Source organism: Urocampus carinirostris, chromosome 5, assembly GCF_059441175.1.
Source record: "Urocampus carinirostris isolate Australia breed hairy pipefish chromosome 5, RoL_Ucar_1.0, whole genome shotgun sequence".
Lineage (NCBI taxonomy): Eukaryota > Metazoa > Chordata > Actinopteri > Syngnathiformes > Syngnathidae > Urocampus > Urocampus carinirostris.
Genome location: NC_142353.1, coordinates 24,744,729 through 24,770,876, shown reverse-complemented (window position 1 = coordinate 24,770,876; position 26,148 = coordinate 24,744,729). Strand labels below are relative to the sequence as shown.

The 26,148-nt window shown below is 39.0% G+C and overlaps 2 protein-coding genes across 2 annotated transcripts; both read right to left on the bottom strand.

The window, feature by feature from the left end:
* Positions 1 to 2,300: 2,300 nt before the first annotated feature.
* pcna (proliferating cell nuclear antigen) lies at positions 2,301 to 6,109 on the bottom strand. The gene is made up of 6 exons (XM_088335117.1): positions 5,647 to 6,109; positions 3,789 to 3,886; positions 3,644 to 3,711; positions 3,385 to 3,579; positions 2,720 to 2,843; positions 2,301 to 2,636 (listed from the first exon to the last, which is right to left on the bottom strand). The coding sequence occupies exons 1-6, from the start codon at positions 5,865 to 5,867 to the stop codon at positions 2,560 to 2,562; spliced, it is 783 nt and encodes a 260-aa protein (XP_088191243.1). The 5' UTR covers positions 5,868 to 6,109; the 3' UTR covers positions 2,301 to 2,559.
* Positions 6,110 to 10,305: 4,196 nt separating this feature from the next.
* Positions 10,306 to 25,965, bottom strand: LOC148365843 (putative aminopeptidase W07G4.4). Its single transcript, XM_088336278.1, has 16 exons — positions 25,838 to 25,965; positions 25,311 to 25,352; positions 25,117 to 25,207; positions 23,181 to 23,329; positions 23,006 to 23,114; positions 19,017 to 19,144; positions 18,847 to 18,946; positions 18,267 to 18,342; positions 18,117 to 18,202; positions 15,446 to 15,550; positions 13,798 to 13,873; positions 13,583 to 13,701; positions 13,299 to 13,382; positions 13,151 to 13,208; positions 12,105 to 12,286; positions 10,306 to 10,558 (listed from the first exon to the last, which is right to left on the bottom strand). Exons 1-16 carry the CDS (start codon positions 25,846 to 25,848, stop codon positions 10,424 to 10,426), a joined length of 1,551 nt encoding a protein of 516 aa, XP_088192404.1. The 5' UTR covers positions 25,849 to 25,965; the 3' UTR covers positions 10,306 to 10,423.
* Positions 25,966 to 26,148: the final 183 nt, after the last annotated feature.

Genomic DNA, 26,148 nt, shown 5'->3' with positions numbered 1-26,148 from the left:
GGTCTTCATATTATTCTTGTAAAAAAAAAAAGAATCTTCCTATATGGCATGGAAAAGGAACTAATCATATTTCTAATTTACGGGATGAATAATTGTCTTTACACAATTTTCAAATACCTTTCCAAATGTTAAGAGTCAGTTATCCCTAATGGTTTGCTTTAAAAAAAACAAGTTTAAAATACAGATTTAAGCACTTCTTATCTAATACAGTACTTGATAGAATTAAATGTTACAGACGGGTAGAGTAATAATTTGCCTGAATTCCAAAAAAACAAAGTTGTGACGGGACAAGTCTTTTTAGCACTCCCAAATTACACGTATAAATTGTAAAATGGTGGGGCTTTTGTCTGTTAAAGCTTAAGTAATTGTTTTGGGTACTCTACATAGCATTTAAGCCTATCCGGCTAATTAGCTCACATCCAGTCTTATTGTTTGTTGCATTTGCTCTTTCTTTGGAACAATATCTAATTTATTCTGTGATGGTGTGATCACGCTGGCACAGCGGATGAGTGGTTACTGCGTCTGCGGCACAGTTCAGAGGTCATGGAATCAAATCCAGCAACCAGCCTTCCTGTGTGGAGTTTGCATGTTCTCCCTGTGCGTGCGTGGGTTTCCTCCGGGGACTCCGGTTTCCTCCCACATTCCATAAACATGCATGTCAGGTTAATTGGACGGTCCAAATTGCCCCTAGGTGTGAATGAGCGAGTGAGTTGTCTGTCTCTGTGTGCCCTGCGACCAGTTCAGGGTGTCCCTTACCCACTGCGATGGGCTCCAGCACCCCTGTGACCCTGGTGAGGATTAGCGGTGTAGATAATGGATGGATAGTGTGATCACCAAACTATTACAATCGCAAAACTATTTTAGTCTGATATTGTGGCTTATTTATTCAAAGTGTCTGAAATCCCCCAGCAACGGGCGGCTCGGAGGCGGATGTGGTTCTTTAGCGTTCCCTGGTGGCTCCCTGTCACTTTTTTTCAAACTTGTTTGATAATGAAAAATGACATGGTTTCTGCAGACATAAATAACGTGTCACCCTCCTTAACATTTTCCCAGTGAATTTAGATGTACAGTCTATAAAGTAGACAGTATGTAATGCATTCCTTATAAGGCTTTTTAGTGGCTCCAAATTATTTAGGTGGGGTCCATATGGCCCTCAACATTTGAGTTGCCAACCCCCCATGCACTAAGGTAAACCGTCCCACCCCACCAGAAAAAACAAAGAATCATTGTTTATCTCGTCTCATCAGCTGCACCGCTTATCCTCAATAGGGTCGCGGGGATTGTTATTACATTTCAAAAAATATTTATCAGATTCCCCCTTTTTTTTTGTTAATGTGGAATTAAAGTTCAATTTCCATTCCGTTTAACATAATTCTAATTCTTTGAAATTAAGGTTTGGGTGTATGAGTTCTAGAAATGGATGACTGGCATTTTTATTACCTTTTTCCCCATTCCACACAAATTATCAAAATAAAATGGTTTGTCTAAATGTTGTAATAACGTATTTTGATTTAAAGTTCTGTCAGAGAAAATGTCACCGCAGACGCAGTTATTAGTTTATCAAATGGCGACATCTGGTGGCCAAAATTGCTGACATTGTTTGAAATATCGGCATTTAAACATTTTCAAAACAACGTGCATTGGAAGATAGCGATTGTGTTTGACATTTAGCATTTTCTTTGAATTCTGCTCTGAAGCTATTTTACTAAAATAGTTGGATTACTTTAAAGATTTAGTGCTGTTTATATAAACTTACTTAAGAGGGAAGGTTGTATTATTTAATGATCAAATTGGCAGGCAAACAAATCAGACCTTTATCAATTGATACTACCATGCGTTTGCGCAAATCGATAAATTCCCATTATCTGCAGCAAGATGGCTTCTAGAGGAGCTTGTGAATGGTGCTTTTGTTACTTTGATTCACTGTAGGTTGGATTCTTCCATCAATCAAAATATATTCGTACAGCATTTTTTGCTGTATACAGTCAATGCACAATGGCTAATTGGATACCTTAATCACTTGTCATATGAGGAACCATTTCATGTGGTGTGTCTTGGGCAGGTGCAGCTCAGTGGCACCCATCCCTATCCAGGCCACTATGTTTCTACCCGGTCTCAAACCCGTCCAATTTTCCGAACCCAACCACCTGGGCAGCCAAAGACACCTTGTGCTGAGTAAAGCCCCTCTTCAGTTGAATGGGACAATAAAGCGCCATCTAATGGTCACATAGTACGCACTGTCCTCTTAAAAAACTACACATGGAATTATGTGTTGTCCTTGGAGGCTATTCTCAAATGAGTAGTTACCGGAAAACATTTATTTGGGACCGAGTCACAGGGATACAAAAAATTGATGGTACATGAAACCCAAAATATATATACAAGTGTGTATCTACATGCAACTGCTCCAAAGGTGGGAGAGGTACAAACAGATGGCAAGAACTGAAAGTGCTGACATTTCTGCTTAACAGCGGAAACGAAGCACTTGCCGGAACACAGGAAAGATGTAGTCTTGCCGCTTTTCCTTTCTTTTCTCTCTCTCTCGACAATTTTAACCATTTACGAAGCCTCCTCGTCGATCTTTGGCGCCAAATAGTATTTGACGTGGCCCATGTCAGCAATCTTGTACTCAACCACTGAAAAAAAGAACAAGAAATAAGTGTGACGTCGTAAAAGCAGATGTCTATTAACCTTGAATTGATTTGTAGCTGTAGCTTACCGAGAGGAATGTCAGCGGACATGCTGAGAGTGACTGTCTTGGACAGTGGAGTGGCTTTAGTGAAGAAGTTTAGGTAGTTGAGGGCAAAAATCAGCTGAACTGGCTCATTCATTTCAATAGTCACCTGAAAACACATTTAATAAAATGTTATTTACACCAAAGTTGGGGTCACCTAGACAATAAAATATAAGTGTGTTATTTATTAAATGAGTGGTCCATGGTCTTAACTTTGGCCTTCTAAATCTTCTGTTTGGCCAGTCTCAAATCTGGCTTTTTCTTTGCCACTCTCCTTTGAAGACCAGCATCTTAGAGACACCTCTTTACTGTATATCATGGGTCTCCAATACAGTGCCTATGGGCACTAGGGCACCCCCTTACACAAAGTACTATCAAAACCTGGAACTGCTGGAAGCGGGCCTCTATACACCTAGGTAGATATAGTGTTGTGAAAGAGACCTATGGCAGCAAAAATATTAATTTACCAAATAATGTACGAGTGTATTTCCGATTAACTTAATGCTATTTCCATTGAGAAAAAAGTGCCTCCTTTAAAAAATAAGGAAACTTCTAAGAAACAGCATCTTTGGAACCATAGCGTATTTCACGTAATGATACCTAAAAATGAATGTGATTGCAATACACATTTTAATTATTCCTCAACTCACCGCTTCCTCCTCCTTGTCCACGTTGCTGGTCTGGGACAGTTTGATGTTTCCCGTGCCCAGCTCCCCATTGGCGGAGAACTTGACCCCATCTTTGGCGCATGAGATCATGACAGCATCTCCGATTTGCGAAAGATCGCGGCAAATGCGGGCGAACTCCCCAGAAGGCATCTTGACCACGCAACTGTATTCCTGCTCCTGTTTAAATGGACAAGAAGGTTGGAAACAGTTTCATTGTGATTCCAGGACCTAAAGAACCTACAGGAATTCCCAACTGCTCTACGTCGAGGTACATCAACTTCATCTCATAATCTGACACCTTCTCCTGGTCTGGAAACAAGGAAAAAGCACATCAGGGAACCGTCAAATTTTAATACACAGGGCACATAGAATTGTTTTTTACTTACTGACTGTCTCGAAGATAAGCGCAAGCGTGTCAGCGTTGTCGTCAGCTCTGAGGGTGACTATGTCTTCATTTCCGGCGCACTTGAGGACCTTGGACAGACTGGAATGGGAAATGGACAGTAGTTTAAAGACCTCATTCTAGGTCATTTGTGGTTTAGGATAAGAGGCATGCTTTTATTTTGTACTGTACTCGATATGAGACCATGGACAAACAAAGGGGGATTGGAGAAATACTAAATTCAAACTAAATCATCAGCCCATCCAGTTTCTGTGCCGCTTATCCTCAGTAGGGTCCTCTGGAGCCCATCCCAACTATCTTCGGGCAGTGGGCATGGGACACCCTGAACTGGTTGCAAGACACTTAAATGTTTAAAATTATGTAAATAACTTATTCCGTGTCAATCGAGGTTTCGAATTAGAGTTGAGGAAAACATTTTGCAGTATATTTGATTTTTGGACGTATTGGACAAACTGTAGGCAGTGGGAGGTGGGGTAAATAAATACTAACTAAAAATGTAATTTAAAATAATTTAAGGACGTCTTTCGATGTCAATTGCGGTTTAGTTAAAGGCATGGCTAACCGTTTGCATAATAGGACAGCTTGGACAAACTGAAAGGGGAGAGGAGAAATGTGAATGAAAAACAATGATTAATAAAATACTTCCATCTATGTCAGTTGTGATTGAGTAAATTGCTAAAATTTTGTGGTGTTTTCAATATTACGACACCTTATACAAATTGAAAGATGGGGGAGTGAAGAAATATTAACTAAAAATTTATTTAAAAATATTTTTTATGTCAATTGGGATTTGCAATTAGAGGCACGGCTAACATTTTGTTTTCAATATTAGGACATATCAACTAAGCTTTGATATATAAGAAAAACAAAACAAAAATTATCTGGGTAAACTAAGCAAACCTCTCAAATGACCAAGTATGAATGTATTTTATTTTTCAATTTCCCTTTGGGAGGGGTACGGACTCCTTTTCTTTTTATGATTTAAAATACATATTCCCTACATGCAAAAATGAATTGAATAAGGATAAACACATAAAAGCCATCGGCCTCAGCCAACTCCCTTTTGGCTCAATGTTTAAGGGATATAACTGTAGTGCACAACTGTTTTTAGTGCAATTATTTTATAGTTTCTTTTTGTTAATTAATGATGAATGCCTATGTGCTATTCCTTAATAAGCCATAAGTTAATTGACATAAAAGTGCCTTCATCTTTCACTTAGTTCTTTTGATTGTTGTTATATTGTTGAAAACATTACTTTCAAATACAAAAAGCCGAACAAGGAAAATATTGGCAATTCGATCATTTTTACTTTACAGAATTTCCTCCTCCGCGCGACCTGACTCATATGCAAATTATAGCTGACGTCACTACCGGAAGCTAAAATTCCCGGGTTCAAGACAGATTCCCGCCAAGACTCAAATTGGCGCTTGACTCGCGCATACATCAAAAGAAGACAATCGTTTCAAACCATATACGACAAACTTCACATTGCTAATGAATTAAAAGACTACACAAAATTGTTAAGCAGCAGATCGCTTAGAATGATTTCACACTTAGAGGGACATGTCCGGACAAAACTGCCATGATGGCGCCCTATTATCCTCAATCCACTACACTTGCTTTCTTTATGAGCACCAAGTTAAAACCTTTTCCACTTGAAGCCTGCGTTAACATGATAATATACTCAATGCTCCATAAAATCTGCTGACATCCCAAGTTAGACCAGCTGCGATAGTTTAGTTAACTCCCCCATAAGATAACTCCGATCATCTCGCCATCTATTGAATAAATAGCAAACGGTATGCTCTTTAAAAGACCACAGTAAAGTCAAGTGTCTAACCTGGTCAAGTTAACTCCCATGGCAAGGTTCCTGTCGCAACGGTAAGAGTCGAAGCCGTCGCTGCGGAGCGTGAGCTGCACCAGGGAGACGTGAGAAGAGTCCATGCTCTGGAGCGCGATACCGGACGAACTGACGTCCCAGCAAGCTTCCGTGATCAGATCCTTTAGGGCCTCGATCGCCTTCTTCAGGATGCTTCCCTGGACTAACCGAGCCTCGAACATGCTTGCTTGCTGAGAGGTTGAGTTTAAGAATGGACGAAAACTAAAAAGTCGAGCTTGCTTCCCTTAAGGCGAGGGGGAGGCTACGAATTGGAGTCTGTAGAGGTAAGCGTGAAACTGAAGGATAAAACTCTGAGTGCTGTGACTCAAGAGGCTGAGAGTGATACAGAAGGAGGGAAATGTGAAGATTGCGCGCGCGTCCCTTCTGTGTTATAAGAAGCTCTGTGTAGACGTAATTTCCGGAACTGGGCTCGACCTCGCCTTTTCCGCCTAGCAAATGTACTTCTTCGTGTTTAACGGGGGTTTGCACCAGCGTTTTGGTGCATTACCGCCCCCTACCATCACAGATCATAGTCTCAGTTCCTCAAATGCTATTAACAAGTCTCGTACTCGGGCAGCACGGCGGCGCAGTGGTTAGCGCGTGTGCGGCACAGTTCAAAGGTCTTGGGAACCTCCTGTGTGGGTTTAAATCCAGCTACCGGACCTACTGTGCGGAGTTTGTATGTTCTCCCCGTGCTTGCGTGGGTTTCCTCCGGGCACTCCGGTTTCCTCCCACATTCCAAAGACATGCATTTCAGGTGGATTGGCCGGTCCAAATTGTCCCTAGGTGTGAATGAGCGAGCTGTCTGTCCCAGTGTGCCCTGCGATTGGCTGGAAACCAGTTCAGGGTGTCCCCTGCCCACTGCCCGATGATTGCTGGGATGGGCTCCAGCACCCCCGCGACCCTAATGAGGATAAGCGGTGCAGCTAATGAGATGAGATGAAGTCCTGTACTACAGTGTTTTTCAACCCTTTTTGAACCAAGGTACACTTTTATATATAAAAAGTTCGTAGGCACAAGGTCCGTCGAAAATATTTGAAAATGAAGTTATGTCAAATATTTCACTGTACTACTTCATAAACGGATAATTAGTATATAAAAAGAAGAAAATAATACTTAAAATAAAAACGAAAGATGTGCTTTATTCATACCTGTCAACCTGTACGTTTTTGCCGTTTATTATGCATCTTAAGACGTGTATGACGTACAAGAAAATCTGTACGAAAAACCCAAATTTGTCAATTATGGGTACCAGTATACACCGACTATCACGAAACGGCAATCAATCAAGTCAAACGAGTTGGTCGCGGTAGCCTCTATCTCGGTATCGTTTTTTTCCCGTTGCAAACGAAGCGAGCGGTGTGATGCTACTGTGCGCATGCATCTGCCGCCTCGGATTTCATGTGGTAGTTGTGTAGTGAAAGGAAGTCTGTCTCTTTTTAGAGAACCGGCTTTTCCGGCTCAACTCATTAAAGAGAGCCGGCTCTCAAACGGCTCACTTGCTTTGATGCATTATAGTACGAATCATTATTGTTGTATAAAGAAGTTAAAAAAAAATGAAGTATAAAAGGAGAAAATAAAAAAAGACAGGTTTGTGGTTATCTCTTAAATCAGTATATTACCAACAATAATTTAATTGAATCAGAAAATGTATTATTCTATTTAATTATATTTGCATGTATTTTTTCCTTCTACAGTTAACGTCCAAGCTACTTAATATTTGAGCTTTTTTTATAATAAACCTCATTCATGTCGAGCAACTCAGGATCTCACAACAAAATGTTAATTAACAATATATATGATATAACGAAACACATGTACGATATAACATGTTAAACTACAAAAATAAACACGTTTGAACCAAAAAATATGGTGTAAGATTATTTTGTATTTTGTAATGAAAAATACGACATTTTGTAAGGGCATGGAGCCGTGGAGGTTGACAGGTATGTTTATCCATCCATCCATCCATTATCTGTACCGCTTATCTTCAGTAGGGTCGCGGGGGTGCTGGAGCCCATCCAAGCTATTCTCGGGCAGTGGGCAGGGGACACCCTGAACTGGTTGCCAGCCAGTCGCAGGGCACGCAAAGACGGACAATTCGCTCGCGCATTTACACTTAGGGACAATTTGTACTGGCCAATTAACCTGACAAGCATGTTTTTTGGAATGTGGGAGGAAACCGGAGTGCCTGGAGGAAACCCATGCAAGCACGAGGAGATCATGCAAACTCTACACGGGAGGCTCGATCTCATGACCTCAGAACTGTGCCTCACACGCGCTAACCACTGCGCCGGCATGCCGCCCCGAGGCACACGGTCCATCGAAAATATTTGAAAATGAAGTTATGCCAAATATTTCACTGTACTACCTCATAAGCAGATAACCAGTACATAAAAAGAAGAAAATAATACTTAAAATAAAAACGAATGATGTGCTCTATTTATGTTTTTATTTTTACAGTGCAATCTTAAACCGCTCTGTTGAACAAATTAAGTTATTAAACCTACGTTGCTACCTCATGAACAGATAATTGGTATATACTACTGATATGGATGACTATTACAGTTCCTCGTCTGAAGATAGCAAAAATACTGAACAATGGCCTGATTTTTTGGAAAGATAAAATTGGGCAAATTCCAGCGGCACACTAGACAAGGTCTCATGGTACACTGGTTGAAAAACACTGCCGTTCTCGTATCCTAGGCATAAGCGAGGGAAGCGGCTGCTTGGGGCCCTGCAACCACTAGGAGGCCCCAAGAGCGGTTATCTTGTATCCCCGTTTACACTTTGTCCACTCAACAATACTTCTAGAGATATACAAGAAAAACACTACACAATAACTAAAAAACTAAATATCAAATATAGTGCTTGAAAAAGAGGACCTCATATATTATTTTGCTTTATTCTGAAAATTAAAAAAATAGTATAGAATTACTACAAAACTAGTACCACAGTAACACTACATTACAAAATGCTACTACAGAATTATTTACTCTCAAAATACTACTATGGAAATACTACAAAAAAAAAAAAACACAAACATACTACTAAAATACTGCTCTGGAAATATATCAATTATTGTTCTACTGCAACATTAAAAAATACCAGTACATAATACTATTACATAAAAAAAACAGAAAAATGTTACCACTAAAATACTACAAGAGTTTTAAAACAGAAATACTAAAAATTACACTTATAGTGATACTAAAAAAAATTCCTATGGAAATATCACGAAGAAAATACAAAAATAAAACTGCAGTAACACTGTACTACAAAAATATTACAGAAATACAACAAATATACAAAAAAAAATCTTCAATGGAAATACTGCACAATACAGCAGAGATAGTCCGAAATACTACAGTAATACTACAAAAGTACTATAATTGTAAAACAACTGAGATAATACAAAAATACTATGAAAATACAACGGATAAACAAAAAAATTATTTCAAAAACAAAAAAAATACTCCATAAAAACTACTTCAGAAATACAACAAAAAATAAAACAACAGTAACGCTACAAAAGATAACTACAGAACTTAAATGAAAATCCGACTTCAGAAATACTAAAAATACATTTTCTAATTATCTTGATAACATTAATGCATGATAAACAAATAGCAAGTACAGAATGATGTAACCAGCTATTTCATGGTCGGCCATGAGCGCAATGAAAATTAGTTTTTATGAGGGGTGAACCCCTACCCCAAAACAAAACCTGGAAGGATGGGCACCGCTTGGCTGTACTTGCCCAAGACGCACCTCAGGACGTGGTCCCCCTACCACCCTGGTGGTTAAGGGTTCCGTGCGGGCACAAGAAGGAGCACGTTAAAAAGGCACAAAATTATCAACGCATTAGTTGTATGTCAGTATTGTTAACCATATTCGTTCGGTGGGCATCATTAGAATCCCTGACAGACCTTAGAAGGCCCCCTGGGACATGGCTTGACCACATTTCTAGACCAGGTAAATGACTGCAGTGTTTGAGTCATTTTTAATGCGTGTTTTCAGTCGTTTTGTAACAGCTTTGATGCGGAACTCCAACATTTTCTGTTGTTTTCATAATTCATTCACCTTTCACTTATAATTCACGCTTTTCCAGCATGTGACATTTTATTGTATTTTTTATTGTATCCTAGTTGGGCAGGACGGCGGCGTAGTGGTTAGCGCATGTGCGGCACAGTTCTCAGGTCATGGGATAGAACCTCCTGTGTGGAGTTTACATGTTCTGCCCGTGCTTGCGTGGGTTTCCTCAGGGCACTTCGGTTTCCTCCCACATTCCAAAAACATGCATGTCAGGTCAATTGGTCGGTCCAAATTGTCCCTAGGTGTGAATGAGCGAGCTTGTCTGTCCCTGTGTGCCCTGCGACTGGCTGGCAACCAGTTCAGGGTGTCCCCTGTTCACTGCTCAAAGATAACTGGGATGGGCTCCAGCACCCCCGTGACCCTACTGAGGATAAGCGGTGCAGATAATGGATGGATGGATCTTGTTTTCAAACCTGAATAAAATTGTAAAATGGACAAAATAACATTTCATTGGCATTTATATGTTAATTACAATAATGACAAAAAAATAAACACAATCTTGAATCTCAAATCAGCAATCACACATAATGACCAAGAATTTATTTATTGATTAATAAGCAAAATTGGAAACACAGTTTTTTTTCCCTGGGTTGTTTTCTGCCACTTGGGGCCAGTTGTATTTGAAACTGGGCCAGGCCACCACTTAGAGGTCCGGTAGGAGGTAGTTGGTAGCCATTGCGAGGACAGGGGCCCCCGTAGGCACGCCTGGAAAGGGGCCACTAGAGCCAGCAATGTCGATGTGGGAGTATGGCAGAGGCACCTCGGAATCCACACCATGCTGCATCAAAATAAAATGGATCATTTTAGCTGTAGCTTATTTCCTGGATTATAAAGCGCACCCCAAATGTTTTTGATCTTTTGTGAGATTCCTGTCACATATAAGGCGAAGTGGGCTTTATGGTCTATGGACTATAGAAAGGTTGTGTAAAGTCGAAATTTATTACTGATCACGATTGGAAAAGACTGAATGCAGCAGGATTCGAACCCTGATCGCGGCAGGGAAAGCGCCACTGGGGATACAGACAACTTCTCCTCATTATCATGGTACCGCGTTAAGAAGACAAACAACTCTTTGGTGTATCTGATGATGAATCGGACTTTGAATGACTTTAATACATATATGGTAAATTTTATGTTGGGTTGTTGAGTTTATAGTTTACGTTGTCAAGATATGATTTTATTGAGGACACACCAATTTCACAACTTTTGTCACTTACAATTCTTAATTGGTGTAAATTTTGTTTCGTTTTCTACATTCTTTAACATTCGTATCTGGCACCGTGACAAAAAATACTGTGATAGTGAGGTAAGACCAAATGCCTTTTCATATGCCATTTTTGTCCCTAATGGCCTGGTGGTTAGGATTCAGTGCCATCTGCGTTCGATTCCCGTTGCCACCATTGTACTACAATAGTGATCAGCGATGATTTCTTTTGCAAAGATATAGTAATTTACTGGTATGCATTTCCAATTTTATCCGTAGTAAAGCGCAGGGGATCATTAGTAGGCGTGGGCAGATGGATCCAAATATCAATATTAGCAATACTTAGCAAGTACTTGGACTGGATCAAAACTACTGTCCTGGGTTGATACTTTTTACTTGGTGCAGGGAGCCAAAGGCTGGGAATCAAAGACAATTGATACTTTGCATTATTGAATTTATTTTCAAAATATTGTCCAATGGAAGGTATTTTTTTGTTGTGTAGTTCACATTGTTTTACAGTATTTGTATTATTGTGACATTGCTGCCGTCTTTTGGTTTGACTCTTGTCCAGAAACAGATGCTATAATAAAATCTTTTTACGTCAAAGGTTTTTACATTGTATTGTTTACACCATTTGCACTTGGACTTTATTTTTCAAATATTGTGCAATGGAAGGTTTTTTAGTTGTCTTGTTGACATTATTGTACAGCATTCGTATTTCCGTTACATTACCATGTATTTTGGTTTAACTCTCTTGATTTTGTTTTGGAAGCATCTGTTATAATTTCTTTTTACACAGTCAAAGTTTGCACTGTAGTTATTGAATACATTTTTAAGAAATTAGTTCCTAAAAGATTTGTGCTGTGTTAATCCTAATTAGAAAATCAAGAAATTTGATTATTCAATGATCATGACATTTGCAAAGTATTGGTATGGGATCAGTATAAATTGATACTTCCCTGTTTTTAGGATACCAAACCTCCCAGTATCGCTCACCCCTAATTATAAGGCGCATGTTCAATTTTCTGGTCAATTTGCTTTTTGTAGGTGCCTTATAGTCCTGAAAATACGGTATCGTTAACCGTAAGGTTAATTAATTAGGTAATCTCACGCTGACCACCTTGTGCAAGCCAGAGGCCATGATTAGGAAAGCCGCTGGGGTCTGATGCCCCCTGGGAGTGGCAGAAGATGGCAAGTTGTTGCTTTGGAGGATGTCTTCGTACTCAGATTTTCCCTTGTGGAACTCGTAGTCCTCCCTCCTGATGCGAGATACTTCAAACAGGTCGCCCAGCACCTCTCCAGCTGAATGACACAACAGGTTGTCAGAATTTTTTTTTTTTTTAAACCAACTTGGTTTGCAAATGGTGAAATAAAATCTTCTTTAATAGGGAGAAAATTAAGTTTTCCTGAAGTATATCTTGAGACATTGCAACCCCTCTAACATACAATTTTAATTTATCATTTGCTCTTGGACAGTTCTGCACACTTATGAAAATTAAAAAGATCATTCCTATATTTAAAAGTGGGATTGTGACCAGTTCACAAACAATTGGCAAACATCAATAGTTCCTCGGCTATTGAACATTTTGGAAACTATCTGTTACACGTTTGAAAAGCTCCATGAACAAGTATAACTTACTAAATAATAGTATGACTTCGAAAACAAACATTCTACGGCTCTGCCTGTATTTAATTTTGTGGAGGATGGAACACATGACATGAACAACAAGTTATATTCTGTTGTGATTTTCACAGATTTAAGTAAAGCTTACAACACAATAAATCACAATATACTACTCAAAGGAATTACAGCATTATGGAACGCAAGTAATAACTCATCACTGTGTAAAGACACATCCCTCAAAATGCACAGATTGGCGTCATAGAACCTAAGGTGAAAGAATTGTTGGATAAAAAAAACAACAAAGAAAAAAATGGAATACAAAATGGTAGTTAAAAGCTTCTGCGTCCGCATACTTCCTTTGGGCACATGTTCATGCATTTTATCATTGTATTGTACATCGGTCTTGTGCAAATATTTATATTTTCCTTTTGTTAATCATTTCTTGTTTTTTTGTGCCGTGCCTAAATAAAAAAAGCCATACTACCCCTTTTATTCCTTTAAATCCCTAACCTTCAAAGTACCCTAGAACAATGTACTCTTACCTTTCTGCCACTGTGCTGAATTGCCAGAACGATGAGCAGGTCCGTTATCCATGATTATCTGCAGAAACGATCAAAGCATAGAATTTTTTTTTTTTTTAACAAGTGGTATATCACACTGATGTTATCAAGGAATGGAATCGGCACTCACTGAATAATTTGGTCCCATGGCTCTGATGGCGTGGCCGGTAAGGGTCGCAATTGTAAACAACTGAGGGTTTGTCTCACGGACCGCCTTTGAGAAAAGAAAACAACGTCAAAACCTTTGTGAGCATGTTCAAAATGAAAACTGAGGATTTCGTGAACACCCACAAATTGAGCCACTGTCAAAAAGGATTTCAGACAAAAACACTCAAAACACAGACCACGTGACAGGATTACTATTTGGGATTATTGTAATGGTAAAATCTGACTTTTGACTGCCCAAATTCTGACCTTCTCCTTCATCTCGCAGAGCAGGTCAACCATCACCATGCGCCCCTCTGCATCCGTGTTGCCTACTCGAACACGGCGGCCCGCGCGAGAAACCACCAGCTCATCTGCCACGTAGCAATCTGCAACAAAAATTCTTTATTAAAATTAGCACCTAAAGAACATTTTCCTTTCACCCTCCTCACTAAGAAGAAGCACTCTCATAAAAAGTCACCAACCTGAACCCACACTGTTGCGCACCATAGCCATGGAACCAACAACCTTCAGATTTTTGGGCTGCAGTAGAGCCAAAACCTTCAATGGAAAAAATGTATTAGTGAAATTCATTGAAACGGTTCAATTTGAATTGCCATTGATAACAACGAGGTTAGTGATGCACTCAAACACAAATAAGCCAGTAACATTTTAACGGTCTCTTCTCACCCCAGCCATTACCTTTTTGACCCATTTCTCTTAGGTAGGCGCTACAGGTGCCTTAAAACAAAGACTATAAGGGTCATAGACAGTTCCTAACCCAGGACCACCCCCACCATGAACGAGCTTAAAACTGAAAAATGTATACGAGAGGAATTAAAGAATAGACATTCAAAGATGTCCCATATAGAGCGCATATACACATACATTTTAAAGCAACATGGAATTTTAAAGTAGTACAATTACCAATATACACGAGACAGGAAACAATGAATAAAAAAAATAGTGGGCAGCAACTGTGATAGCAGCGAAAAATTATAAATATGTATTCCTCCAAGAAGTTTAGCGCACTTATTTTGGGAATTTTTGTTGCTGCTAAATGTTATTGCAAAGATTTTCATTACCCTATTGTCACAATGCACTATTATTAAAACTTGAGCCAGTCTCCAAGCACTACCTTGTAAACATTTTTGCCCATTTATCCTGGCATTTTTATGTTTTTTTTTTCTCTTTTTAGGTCTTTATCCTGGAGTGCCATGTCCCATCTCTTTGCAAACAATGTTGACCACTTTGTTATCAATGACAATAAGGACAATTCTATTAAGACTTATTAGAGAAAATATCCTAGATTAAAATAAAATATGAAATTCCATTCACAGCAGGTAGAGGTACTGCTTTACACAAGCCCCTCTAAACATAAAAATTTCAATATATCGGTTTTATTTTGAAGGAAAATCTTGCTCCACATACGATGGAAAATCCAGGTCACAAGCATTCCCAGAGGGTACCACTAGAAACCGTGAGAGCGATCACTGCGCGGGACTACTCACCGCCAGAATCAGATCTTTCCAGTTTGCAATAGGGTGCAGTAAACACATTTTGTGTGTATGTTCATTTTAATTTAGAGTAAGTTTACGTTTAAGTGCACAATAAACGCATACTTATCATTAACCATATATATATATGTTCATATATATATATTTCTTTTTTTTTGTACACAATTTAAAATGATCAAAAAAAAGTATAAAATACGGGAGAAATGTATAAGTTGACAAGTATGTTATATCAGTCAGTCCTCCTTTCAAAGGTACCACCCCAGTCTCACCCTCTTTCACCATACCATGGACACACCTTAGTTACGCTGACTGCCTTCATAGCTAATGCTCATCATAAACTCTTTTTATTTTGTTAATGTCTTATTTATTTCATTACTGATTTTTTTGTTGTTCATCTACAACTTGAATGTGTTTGTAGTAATCAGGGTAGATGTGTTTAATAGCCATTTCAGGTTTACTTGGATCCTTTTGGAAGGACGGGAACAGACCAAGGTTTTAAATGTTTCATATCGGGAAAACTTGCTCGTTACATGAGAAATGAGCTACGAGCACAATCCTGGAACAAATTAAGCCTGTATGAAGAGGTAAGATTGTATTTGCGTCCGCAAGTACTCACTTGGAAGAAGCCCGCAACTGCAGCAGCCCCACACTTGTCTCGGTGCATCCCTGCCATGAAACCACCAGCCTTGATGTCTGCTCCGCCCGTGTCGTAGGTGATTCCCTGTATAGCGATGAACACAGATTGAGCCATTTAATCCCGTTTTTTTCCCATGCTCTTTGAACCATCGCTTGACTCATTTAAGTTCTATGATCATTTCTGCTTGTAGTTCCTGTAAATTGTACCTAAGTCTAATATTGTGGCCTCATCAGCAAACAGAATATGCAATAATTTCAAAGATATATTGCACAAGGCATTTTTATAAAATGAAAACAATAAAGGTGCTAAGACAGACCCTTGAGAGATTCCACAGGTAATACTCATAACACTTGAATATATGTCACCAATCTGTACATAGAGTTGTATTTTACCCACTTTACCCGGTATTAAGCAATTCATCATATTCCTGAATGCTGTACTGATTTAAATAGTATGTTGTGATTTATTGTGTCAAAACTTTCCTCAAATCTGCGAAAATACCAATGAAATATAACTGGTCAATTGTATGTATTATGTCTTCTAAAAGATCATTTATTGCCAGAGCTGTACTTGAACTCCTTTAGAATTCTTAAATTTATCTTGCATTTGTTGCATGCATAAACATTAAATGTTTTGTACAGATTGTCCTTACTTCAGCCTAATTCTATTACTATTTATATTTTTATAGGTAAAGTATAAAAATGTTTAATGCCAACCTTGTGTGGGGCTTGAAAAAAAAAATACTGTCAGACATTATAACAGGTTTGTGTTACAGAAAAGGTTAGGGACCATTGTTCAACTTTCCACTTTGCGTGTATGAAGATTAAAAATGTGATTCTATAAAAGCACTTTGCATGCAAAAATGGACCCCTTTTTCAGCCTACGTCATCACATCACCACAGGATGGATTTGCACTGTTGGCCGAAAACAGCAGGAGTAGGAGTACAAGTTTAAACAAAACGAGGGAAGATTTGTATGTTGAGTTGCGTTTTTTGGAGTTCAAATGTGCAATGACATCAAGCTGTTGTGTGTATGGGTGCACAAATCATAATTTTAACGAACCCACATTTTTTTGCAATTTCCAGAGGAAACAGGCCTTTTCAAGAGTACTGTAGGAGCCTGTGGCTGGAAGCCATTAAAAGAACTGATTGGCCCAAGGACATCATTAGGAATCCCCATGCTTTTTGTGCCCATTTTATATCTAATAAGTTATTGAGGCTACTTGGTTTGGATTTACTTGAATCCAGAATTCTTTAGTAAGTAGGATACGTGTCGGGGAATTGTGTTTGCTACCAATGCCTATGATAGGTTGCAAGTTTGCTACTCTACTGGTGCTACCTGGTAGATATTCTACCAAAATATTTTCTAAATATAACATATATTTAATAATAACACATTGTTGTTGTTTATCATTATTATTAACTGTCGTTGTCATTATTGTTATTGATCCCACCAACACTAGTGAGGTCGATTCTTCTAAAGTTTAACTAGGAAACTGTAAAACACACTTATATTCTATCGCTTATGAATGACCTATATTTTATGTTTACAATGTCTGTGTATTGTTTGTTAATGCTACATCCATTGCAACCTTGTCATCATTTTTCATTTATTTAGTTTACTTTTTATTTTATACTTTAATTATTTTATATTTTATTTTTATTCTTATTGTTTGATAATGCAACATCCATTGCAGCCTGGTCATCCTGGAAGGGGGATTACCTCATGTGCGGTCCCTTCTTAAGGGTTCTTCACTTTCCTCATTGTTGAGGTTTTTGAGTTTTTCCTTCTCCTCATGTAGCTTTTAGATCAGGGGATAGTGTAATAATACGCCTCGTGATTAAGGGCTATACAAATAAACATGACTGGACTTAAATATGAACTGGTTATCTGAGCCACTGTTTTTCGTCTATTTAACTTACTGGCATAAAAAGGTATTTTCCTCATGACTTACCAGATATGAATGTATGATATGCATACGTGGCGAAAAAGCGCCACAATGTGGCTCGAACAGTCCAAGTGTAGCGTTGATCATAAAAGCGGGGTTTCTTTTGGTTGACTTTGATCACTGAAGTAGCCATCTTGCTCCTTCCACATACTTTGTGATTATTTGAAATGTTAGATAGATAGATAGATAGAGATAGATAGATACTTTATTCATCCCCGAAGGGAAATTCACATTTCCAGCAGCATCCCTGAGCTGAGAACAATACAATAATAAAGCAAAAAGAATACAATATACAAATACCCAGTGTGAAGTGCAAATGCCCACTGTAGCGTATTATATAGAATAACTAAATAGTGCTACACAGAATACATATTGCAATAAGATTCGGTAATATGCAATGTAGGTGGTGTGGTTTACTGTGGGCTTTTACTCTGCCGGGTAGAGTTAAAGAGCCTCATGGCATGAGGAAGAAAAGATCTCTTCAGTCCGTCTGTAGTACAAGACAGTGACAGCAGTCTGTCGCTGAAACTGCTCTTCTGTCAGGAGATAATGCTGATAATGTTGCCATGGCCGATCTTTTTCTGTCTATCTACTGATAAAATGACGGGAGTTCCGCCAGTCTGCCTCAAGAATGCAAACAGAGCTTGGCTTTGCCTTACTTGTTTACAAACACAGAAAGAGGTCCATAGTGTGTCCTCTCACCTTGCCCACTAGCATGAGAGTCTTTTGGATGGGTGCCTCGCCACAATACTGCAACTTGATGACTCTGGCCTGGTGTCGGGGTACAACTGCAGAACAAAAAACTACAAGTGCTCGACAAAAGCGCCAGCCAACAACAAGATGCACTCTTACCGTTGGCACAGCGATTGACAGCAGCCAGACAGGGGTACTCTCTCTCCAGAAGCTTCACGTCACTAATCACCTCTACCTAAAATAAAAGACACGGGTAGTAATTATCGGCGTTACAAACCAATGCAAATATTTTAATTTTTTTTTACTGCCTAATCTTGCATTTTGAAGGGCACACTCCTGTCATTGCTTGGAGGGAAGTGGGACCATTCGTCGGTCTTTCTAGTTGCCGTTTTTTGATTACTATTTGTAACCAAGGAGATTGATTAAAAAGAAGGTTTTGATTTTTTTTGCATTTTGAGGGCATTTCAACAGTCTTCGGTTATCCTTGCAAGCTTTCATTCATTGATGTATTCTCTTATTTTGAGTGTCTACTAAACTGTATTCTTATCAATGGCAATCAATTTGACAATTACTGCGCTCTATTGTTCATTACTTTGGGCCGCTGTTTGTTATTTTGACCATCATGCCAGGTTTAAAATTGTCACCATTTGCCAAATCTCTGGCAACTCTGCAGCCAATGGAGACCCCTGGTTAAGGATGAAAGCTCAAATAAAATAGAACTCGTCCCAGGACGGTCTACCTGCACAGGACTGTTCTTGAAGAGTTCCACGACATACTCTGCTGCCCGGGGAGCAGCCATCCTTTCAGGATCGGAGCCACCGATATCGCGACATGCGAGCCTAAAAAGATGAGATTTCCACAGTGAAGGGTCAAGTTCTGCAATTTCCATGCAAAATCATTTCAAAATACCTTCCACTTTCCAGAGCCGTAGCCAGTTTCACGAGCTTTTGTCCTTGGCTCTCATGATTCACCCAAAGACCCAGCACGCACACTTTGTGGTTGGACGATTTTAGGTGAGCTTCCCTTATTTCCAAAGGCTATTAAAGGCAAGAGAGACACACTCATTATATTTTTTTCAGCAAGAAGAAGTTTATTTAAGTATACAGTATCCTGTCAAGTTATACTTAAAATGAACTCAAAGTAACAGAGGAAGTTTGGTTTAAACATACATTTTTAATATTACGTTTCATAAATGTCACACAAGTAAACTCGGGTTAACAGCTTTAACCCAAAATAATATGCAAAGAATTCCAGCATAAATTTAAGAACACCTTAAGCATATACAAGTATACAGAAAATTTGCTTAATACAAACACACATTTTTTCACCATACCGACAACCTCATACAATGCAGTCACAAATCTTGTGGTAGGTCTGCCTCCAACTAAAGATCATAGGCCATATCCCAAAACAAGTAGTTAAAAAAGTGATGGAAATTAATGAATACAAAAAGTTCTACTAGTCAAGTGTGTTGCTCATCATGATCTATAATTGTATAATTGTAGCTATTCTATAGCGTATGAATAACCTATATTTAAGATATAGGTTATTCATACGCTATAGAATAGCTACAATTACTTTAGTAGGACTATACTTGATGTGCTTATACTTGAAAATACATATAGAAAAATGCATATTCAAATATTATTTCTCTACTTCTATTTTGGAAATATGATGCTGAAATGTCAATAACGTGATATCCTTCCTTCGACGAGGAGGCTTTTTATTGGAGACTATTCTCACCCAGAAGTTGTTCTGTTGACAAAAGCCACACCTTTTCCGAACCAAGTAACCAGTTGCATCCTGTGCTGGAAGCATGGTGCTTTTAAAAACGAGACTCACAGTTGGAACTTTCAAATATTAAAGGGAAAAAGCTCTGGTGTGTGAATGCTTTTTCTTTCAGTTATCTTCCAGAAGTTTGACATCTGACCATGTGTTTATAGTTCCGTTTTGTAAATCAATGTCACAATTGTATCGCTACATGAGCATAACGTTGTACCCCTTTGAAACTGAAGAATTCTTAGATAGATGATTGGAGCAAAGACCATGTTGCTAGTGCTTTTGTTGATTAAATGGGATGTTAAAAAGCCCAAAAGCAGTCGGTTATGTTCCCTTTAAACATGATGGATTAGGCTGCTTGTAATGAATCCATCTTAGCTTAAAGAAGACATGCATGATGTAAAGCCTGTTATGTCCCTGATCAACTATTTAAATGAGACAGACTTATTTTTCTTTTAAAACTGTTTAACATCAAAGCAAATAAAGAGAAAGGACTTGATTTGAGCAAGCCAAAAACTGTGCTGAAAGACAACTCATTACTAAACCGAAAATAAACAATTTGGGCCTCTCTACAATATTTCAAGTAATTGTGTTCAGTCAAGGGTTCGTGCACCTTTCCCGTGGCGCAATTCAATCAGTTTAGGCACTTTCAAAAGCCAATTTTCCAATTTCTCAAGTACCGTTTATAAATAAATACATTATATTGTTAGTAATAATCGTTATTGATTGACATTATCATTACTATTATTTGTCCCACCCACACTAACAATGTATTTAAGATGGGTGCAAGCCAATGAAAGACATCTATTCTACAGGGAGTGCAAAATTATTAGGCAAGTTGTATTTTTGAGGATTAATTTTATTATTGAACAACAACCATGTTCTTAATGAACCCAAAAGTCTCATTAATATCAAAGCTGAATATTTTGGAAGTTGGAGTGGGGCTTTTTTAGTTTTAGCTATTTTAGGAGGATATCTGTGTGTGCAGGTGACTATTACTGTGCATAATTATTAGGCAACTTAAGAAAAAACAAATGTATACCCATTTCAATTATTTATTTTCATCAGGGAAACCAATATAACAGCTCAACATTCACAAATATACATTTCTGACATTCAAAAACAAAACAAAAACAAATCAGTGACCAATATAGCCACCTTTCTTTGCAAGGACACTCAAAAGCCTGCCATCCATGGATTCTGTCAGTGCTTTGATTTGTTCACGATCAACATTGCGTGCAGCAGCAACCACAGCCTCCCAGACATTGTTCAGAGAGGTGTACTGTTTTCCCTCCTTGTAAATCTCACATTTGATGAGGGACCACAGGTTCTCTATGGGGTTCAGATCAGGTGAACAAGGAGGCCATGTCATTAGTTTTTCTTCTTTTAGACCCTTTCTTGCCAGCCACGCTGTGGAGTACTTGGATGCGTGTGATGGAGCGTTGTCCTGCATGAAAATAATGTTTTTCTTGAAGGATGCGGACTTCTTCCTGTACCACTGCTTGAAGGAGGTGTCTTCCAGCAACTGGCAGTAGGACTGGGAGTTGAGCTTGAGTCCATCCTCAACCCGAAAAGGCCCCACAAGCTCATCTTTGATGATACCAGCCCATACCAGTACCCCACCTCCACCTTGCTGGCGTCTGAGGCGGACTGGAGCTCTCTGCCCTTTACCGATCCAGCCACGGGCCCATCCATCTGGCCCATCAAGACTCACTCTCATTTCATCAGTCCATAAAACCTTAGAAAAATCCGTCTTGAGATTTTTCTTGGCCCAGTCTTGACGTTTCAGCTTGTGTGTCTTGTTCAGTGGTGGTCGTTTTTCAGCCTTTCTTACCTTGGCCATGTCTCTGAGTATTGCACACCTTGTGCTTTTGGGCACTCCAGTGATGTTGCAGCTCTGAAATATGGCAAAACTGGTGGCAAGTGGCATCTTGGCAGCTGTACGCTTGACTTTTCTCAGTTCACGGGCAGTTATTTTGCGCCTTGGTTTTTCTACACGCTTCTTGCGACCCTGTTGACTATTTTGAATGTAACGCTTGATTGTTCGATGATCACGCTTCAGAAGCTTGGCAATTTTAAGAGTGCTGCATCCCTCTGCAAGATATCTCACTATTTTTGACTTTTCAGAGCCTGTCAAGTCCCTCTTCTGACCCATTTTGCCAAAGGAAAGAAAGTTGCCTAATAATTATGCACACCTGATATAGGGTGTTGATGTCATTAGACCACACCCCTTCTCATTACAGAGATGCACATCACCTGATATGCTTAATTGGTAGTAGGCTTTCGAGCCTATACAGCTTGGAGTAAGACAACATGCATAAAGAGGATGATGTGGTCAAAATACTCATTTGCCTAATAATTCTGCACTCCCTGTAAAGTTTAACTTAAGTGTGAACTCAGCGACTGTAAAAATGAACAGTTCATCCATTTTACTTGCGGTTGTAAAAAGATATTTTAGTCGTTACTCATCCAATATTATTATTACGTGATAATTACCCCAGCGTTGTATATGAGGCGAATCAGTCGCACACAAAAGTCCCACAAATTTGCTCGCGCAACCAATGTGTAGCGCTGATCAAAAGGACATATTTTTGTTGTTGACTTTGTTCACTCACATAAAGTCACTATCCTGCTAGCTGCACATACTTTCAGCTTATCCAAGATGTTACCATAAACAATCTTTTTCGGTCAACCGGCTGACATGAATTTTGCTTTTCTACCTCAACAAAGCGCGCAGAGTTTGGCTACGTCACACTTGTTAACGAACACAGAAAAGGGGTCCATAGCCGAGGTTCACAACACCATACAAACAAATGCCAGCTATCGTTACTCACAAGGGAAGAAGAAAAATACAGGAAAAGTGAAGCTACCGGAGAGCAAAGAAGGTGTCGTTTTTAGGGAGACTTGTTTTGCGTTCTCATTTAATGCATGGTATATAGAGTCGGACTGCAGAAAAATATATTATGCAATATTTTAGGCATTTAGAAGCACTTCACCCTAAATTTAAGCACTTTTCAAACCTTAAAGACACAACATTAAAATTCATGCATCTTCAAGGATTTTAAAGACCCGTACCTACCCTAAAAAATCCAAACCAGCCAGTTCATCGTTTCTCTTACCATGTAAAGTGCATGAAGAGCGCCCAGCGCAGCTACCAGTGTGCTGTTCTTGTAGTCCTTGTGCTGAGGGCAGACCAGCAGGGGACGTTGCATTCCTGCTTTTAAGGCCCTTAAATGACAAAAGTGCGAGAAATATTTTTTAAGGTTGTAAGATTTAAATGTATAATATACCAACCGCTTAACAGCATCGACTGCCGCATCGCTAAAGCGTCTGACGTCGTCATAGTCACGATTGACAGGGCCAGTGGCAGAAAACACTAATCGGTTGCCAGGGACACCAGGGACTTTCAGGACCACCACTTCCTCTCCCAGCCCGCTGTCCACCTGTTAAATCATTTGATCATTACGTTCTGAAACAAGGGCAGAAAGTCCTCGACAACTCGACAATTTTTGTCAGATTTCTTACTCTGGACTTGTTTATGCAGGCAATAGTCTGAACTTTAAAGTCATGTAAAAGCACACACAAATAATATGTTCTTTGGCGGACTGCAAATAATCTGATTGAAAGTGTTGGGTTGGAATAATTATGTTTAAATTATTTGTGCATGTATTTGGGGCCCAGCTACAGGCAGAAGTAATTCAGGCCAAAATCATCCAATTGTTCTAGAAGGGCATCTGAAATGTTTTCAAAAGTCATCACTTTGTTTAGTAATTAGAGCAAATTTGTTGTGCGCTGTTGGCTCCTCTGCCATGCACACAAGTGGAATTTGGCGACTAAGCGTCAAAATGATTAAACATTTATGATACTCGACACCTTTGACGCAACGCCGTTTTACTCCAAAAAGTTTCCCCGCACCTCAGCCAACAAAGGCATTAGTGACACGTGTAGCAGCTGTTAAGTATGCGGGGATTTAGGGCATTTATTATACAAGATAATTCAATGTGCTTTGAATTTTGAAAAGTTAAAATAGAGTGACTTATTTTGTTCGAACTTGCCCTCAGTTTTCTCGTATAAGTGCGTGACAGGATTTATTTGGATCGCTAATGATTGGCAGAGAAAGAGCCAGAGCCAATCAATCTGATACTTACTTGGGTGGAACAGTGCCTGGGTTAGGCTATAAGACAAACACTCGCACCTTCACCGGGAAAACAATTAGGCAGTTTTAAATGGGTTGCTTATTGCCTGCCAATTTTAATAAAGAAGGGGAGATAGTGGTGTGCGGGTATGTTGAGCGTCACCTCGAATGTCAAGTGTCTGTGAATCCCTATTCAGTGGCGCACAGACCACTATCTTTGAATGGGTAGTTTGACAGACATAAAGTGTGACAGTCTAACACAATACTGATAAGCTTATTAATAAAAGTAATAGCAAGAAGGTTTTGTATTGGAGTCAGATTAGGAGGCTTATCTTGCTAATGGTAGCCATGTAAAGCAGTACTATCCGTTGTATGAATGGAAGCAAACCTAGACCCCACACAAAAACACAAGTCTCGTTAGTAATGAGCGCCACCAGGCTGTATTTGCCCAAGACACACACACCAGGAAGTGGTGTCCCGACAACCAAGATGGTGAAGGCATCCGTGAACCTTGATACCCATTCAACAGAATCCATGATTGTGCGCATTACTGCGCATGGGAAGTTTCTCAATCCAGGAGTTTTTTTTCTTTTGTTGGTGAAGCTAAAACTATTACAGAGAGAAATGCTAAACACCAACTCTTGTTAACTTGGTAAGCAAGCCTCGTGTGTATTGGTTGATTTTTTCACTGTCTTCACAGCAAAAGACCCTCAGTTTCATCTAAACAAATATAACGGAAATCCATGTTTCTGGCAAGCCACGCAAGAGCACAATTTGTATACAGAGTAAAGAAAAACAAACACTGTACTGATGAGTGAGTGACATGAATCCTGATCTTTTATTTAGTGTCAAAAGTTAAACGTGGAAACAATGTGTATTTGCATAAATATGTGGCTGTTATTCCAATCAGATTTCATTTGCAAACACCGTGTACACGACATGGTTGTTTGTCACTATTAATGTATACCGTTTATCAGGATTACTATAAAAATCGGGATTGGGATCGCAGTTTGAAAATTCTATGTGTGCCAACGTACCATATGTTTATCACATGTTGGGTGATGTGCATATACCATGAATAGGTCACCAACTTACAGAATTGTAGTCCTGCAGCGGGGCTTTTAGACAGTCAAGTTTAGAGGGCAAATCTTCATGGCTTTGGGTTACCAATATGAGACCATCAAACCTGCAAGTGTTAAAATGTGGAATCAACAGAATGTCTGCAAGGGATGTAAAAATGAGGAATGTCAACAACAATGAGGATGTGTGCCTTAGCGCCCAGTACTCACTTCTCGTCTTTGACGTCAGTGGTCCATACAATGGGCTGTAAGCTATCAGAAAACAAAAACACATGTTGTATTTACAATTGCAAATTGCAATTAAAGTCAACTACAAAATAAGACCCCATTGCAATGAAAACACGAGATTTGAAAATAATAGCAGCAACACCTTTATGAGTGCAAAAGGACTTTTGATCATTCCATTCTTATCTTTGAACCTTCATCGTTCCTTGACCAGACCAGTCTGCTTCGCGTCACGTGTCAAGGCAACCTCCTTTTTATGTATTTGTAAATCAAAATGAGGAATGACACAAACAAATCCAAGGAGATGCATTTTATGTACGTCATTTCAAAAGCGAAAGTAAAGTGATTAAAACAAAAGCTTCCTTCCATTATAAGGCAGCCTTCAATTCTCTATCTTGCAGTGGCGTAAGAAATACAAATTCAAGACACAAAGGTTTGAATGAACGAATTAATAATGTGACTTTCTCTTTCAGTCAGTCTTCATTCTGTTTTAAGATATAAACAGTTCCAACCTGGTACACATTATCGGTCCTCTTCCTTCGTCGTCGACCGGAAAGTGAGCGATAAAAGAAAGACAGCCGGTAGAAAACCGATGACAAGAAGCCGCTTGGCGTGGTCACATGATCTGAGGATATGTTGCATTCACGTGTTGTAAAAAAATATGAATTTCCTTTATTATAAAAGAATACCACCACTTATTTTTATTACTTAGTGATTCCAACATATTAAGTTAATCATCATGAATCATTTTTAAAACCAAATAATGTTTTTACATAAAATCTTTCAGGATACATAATTTTCAAGCCATATTTTTGGGGATTGT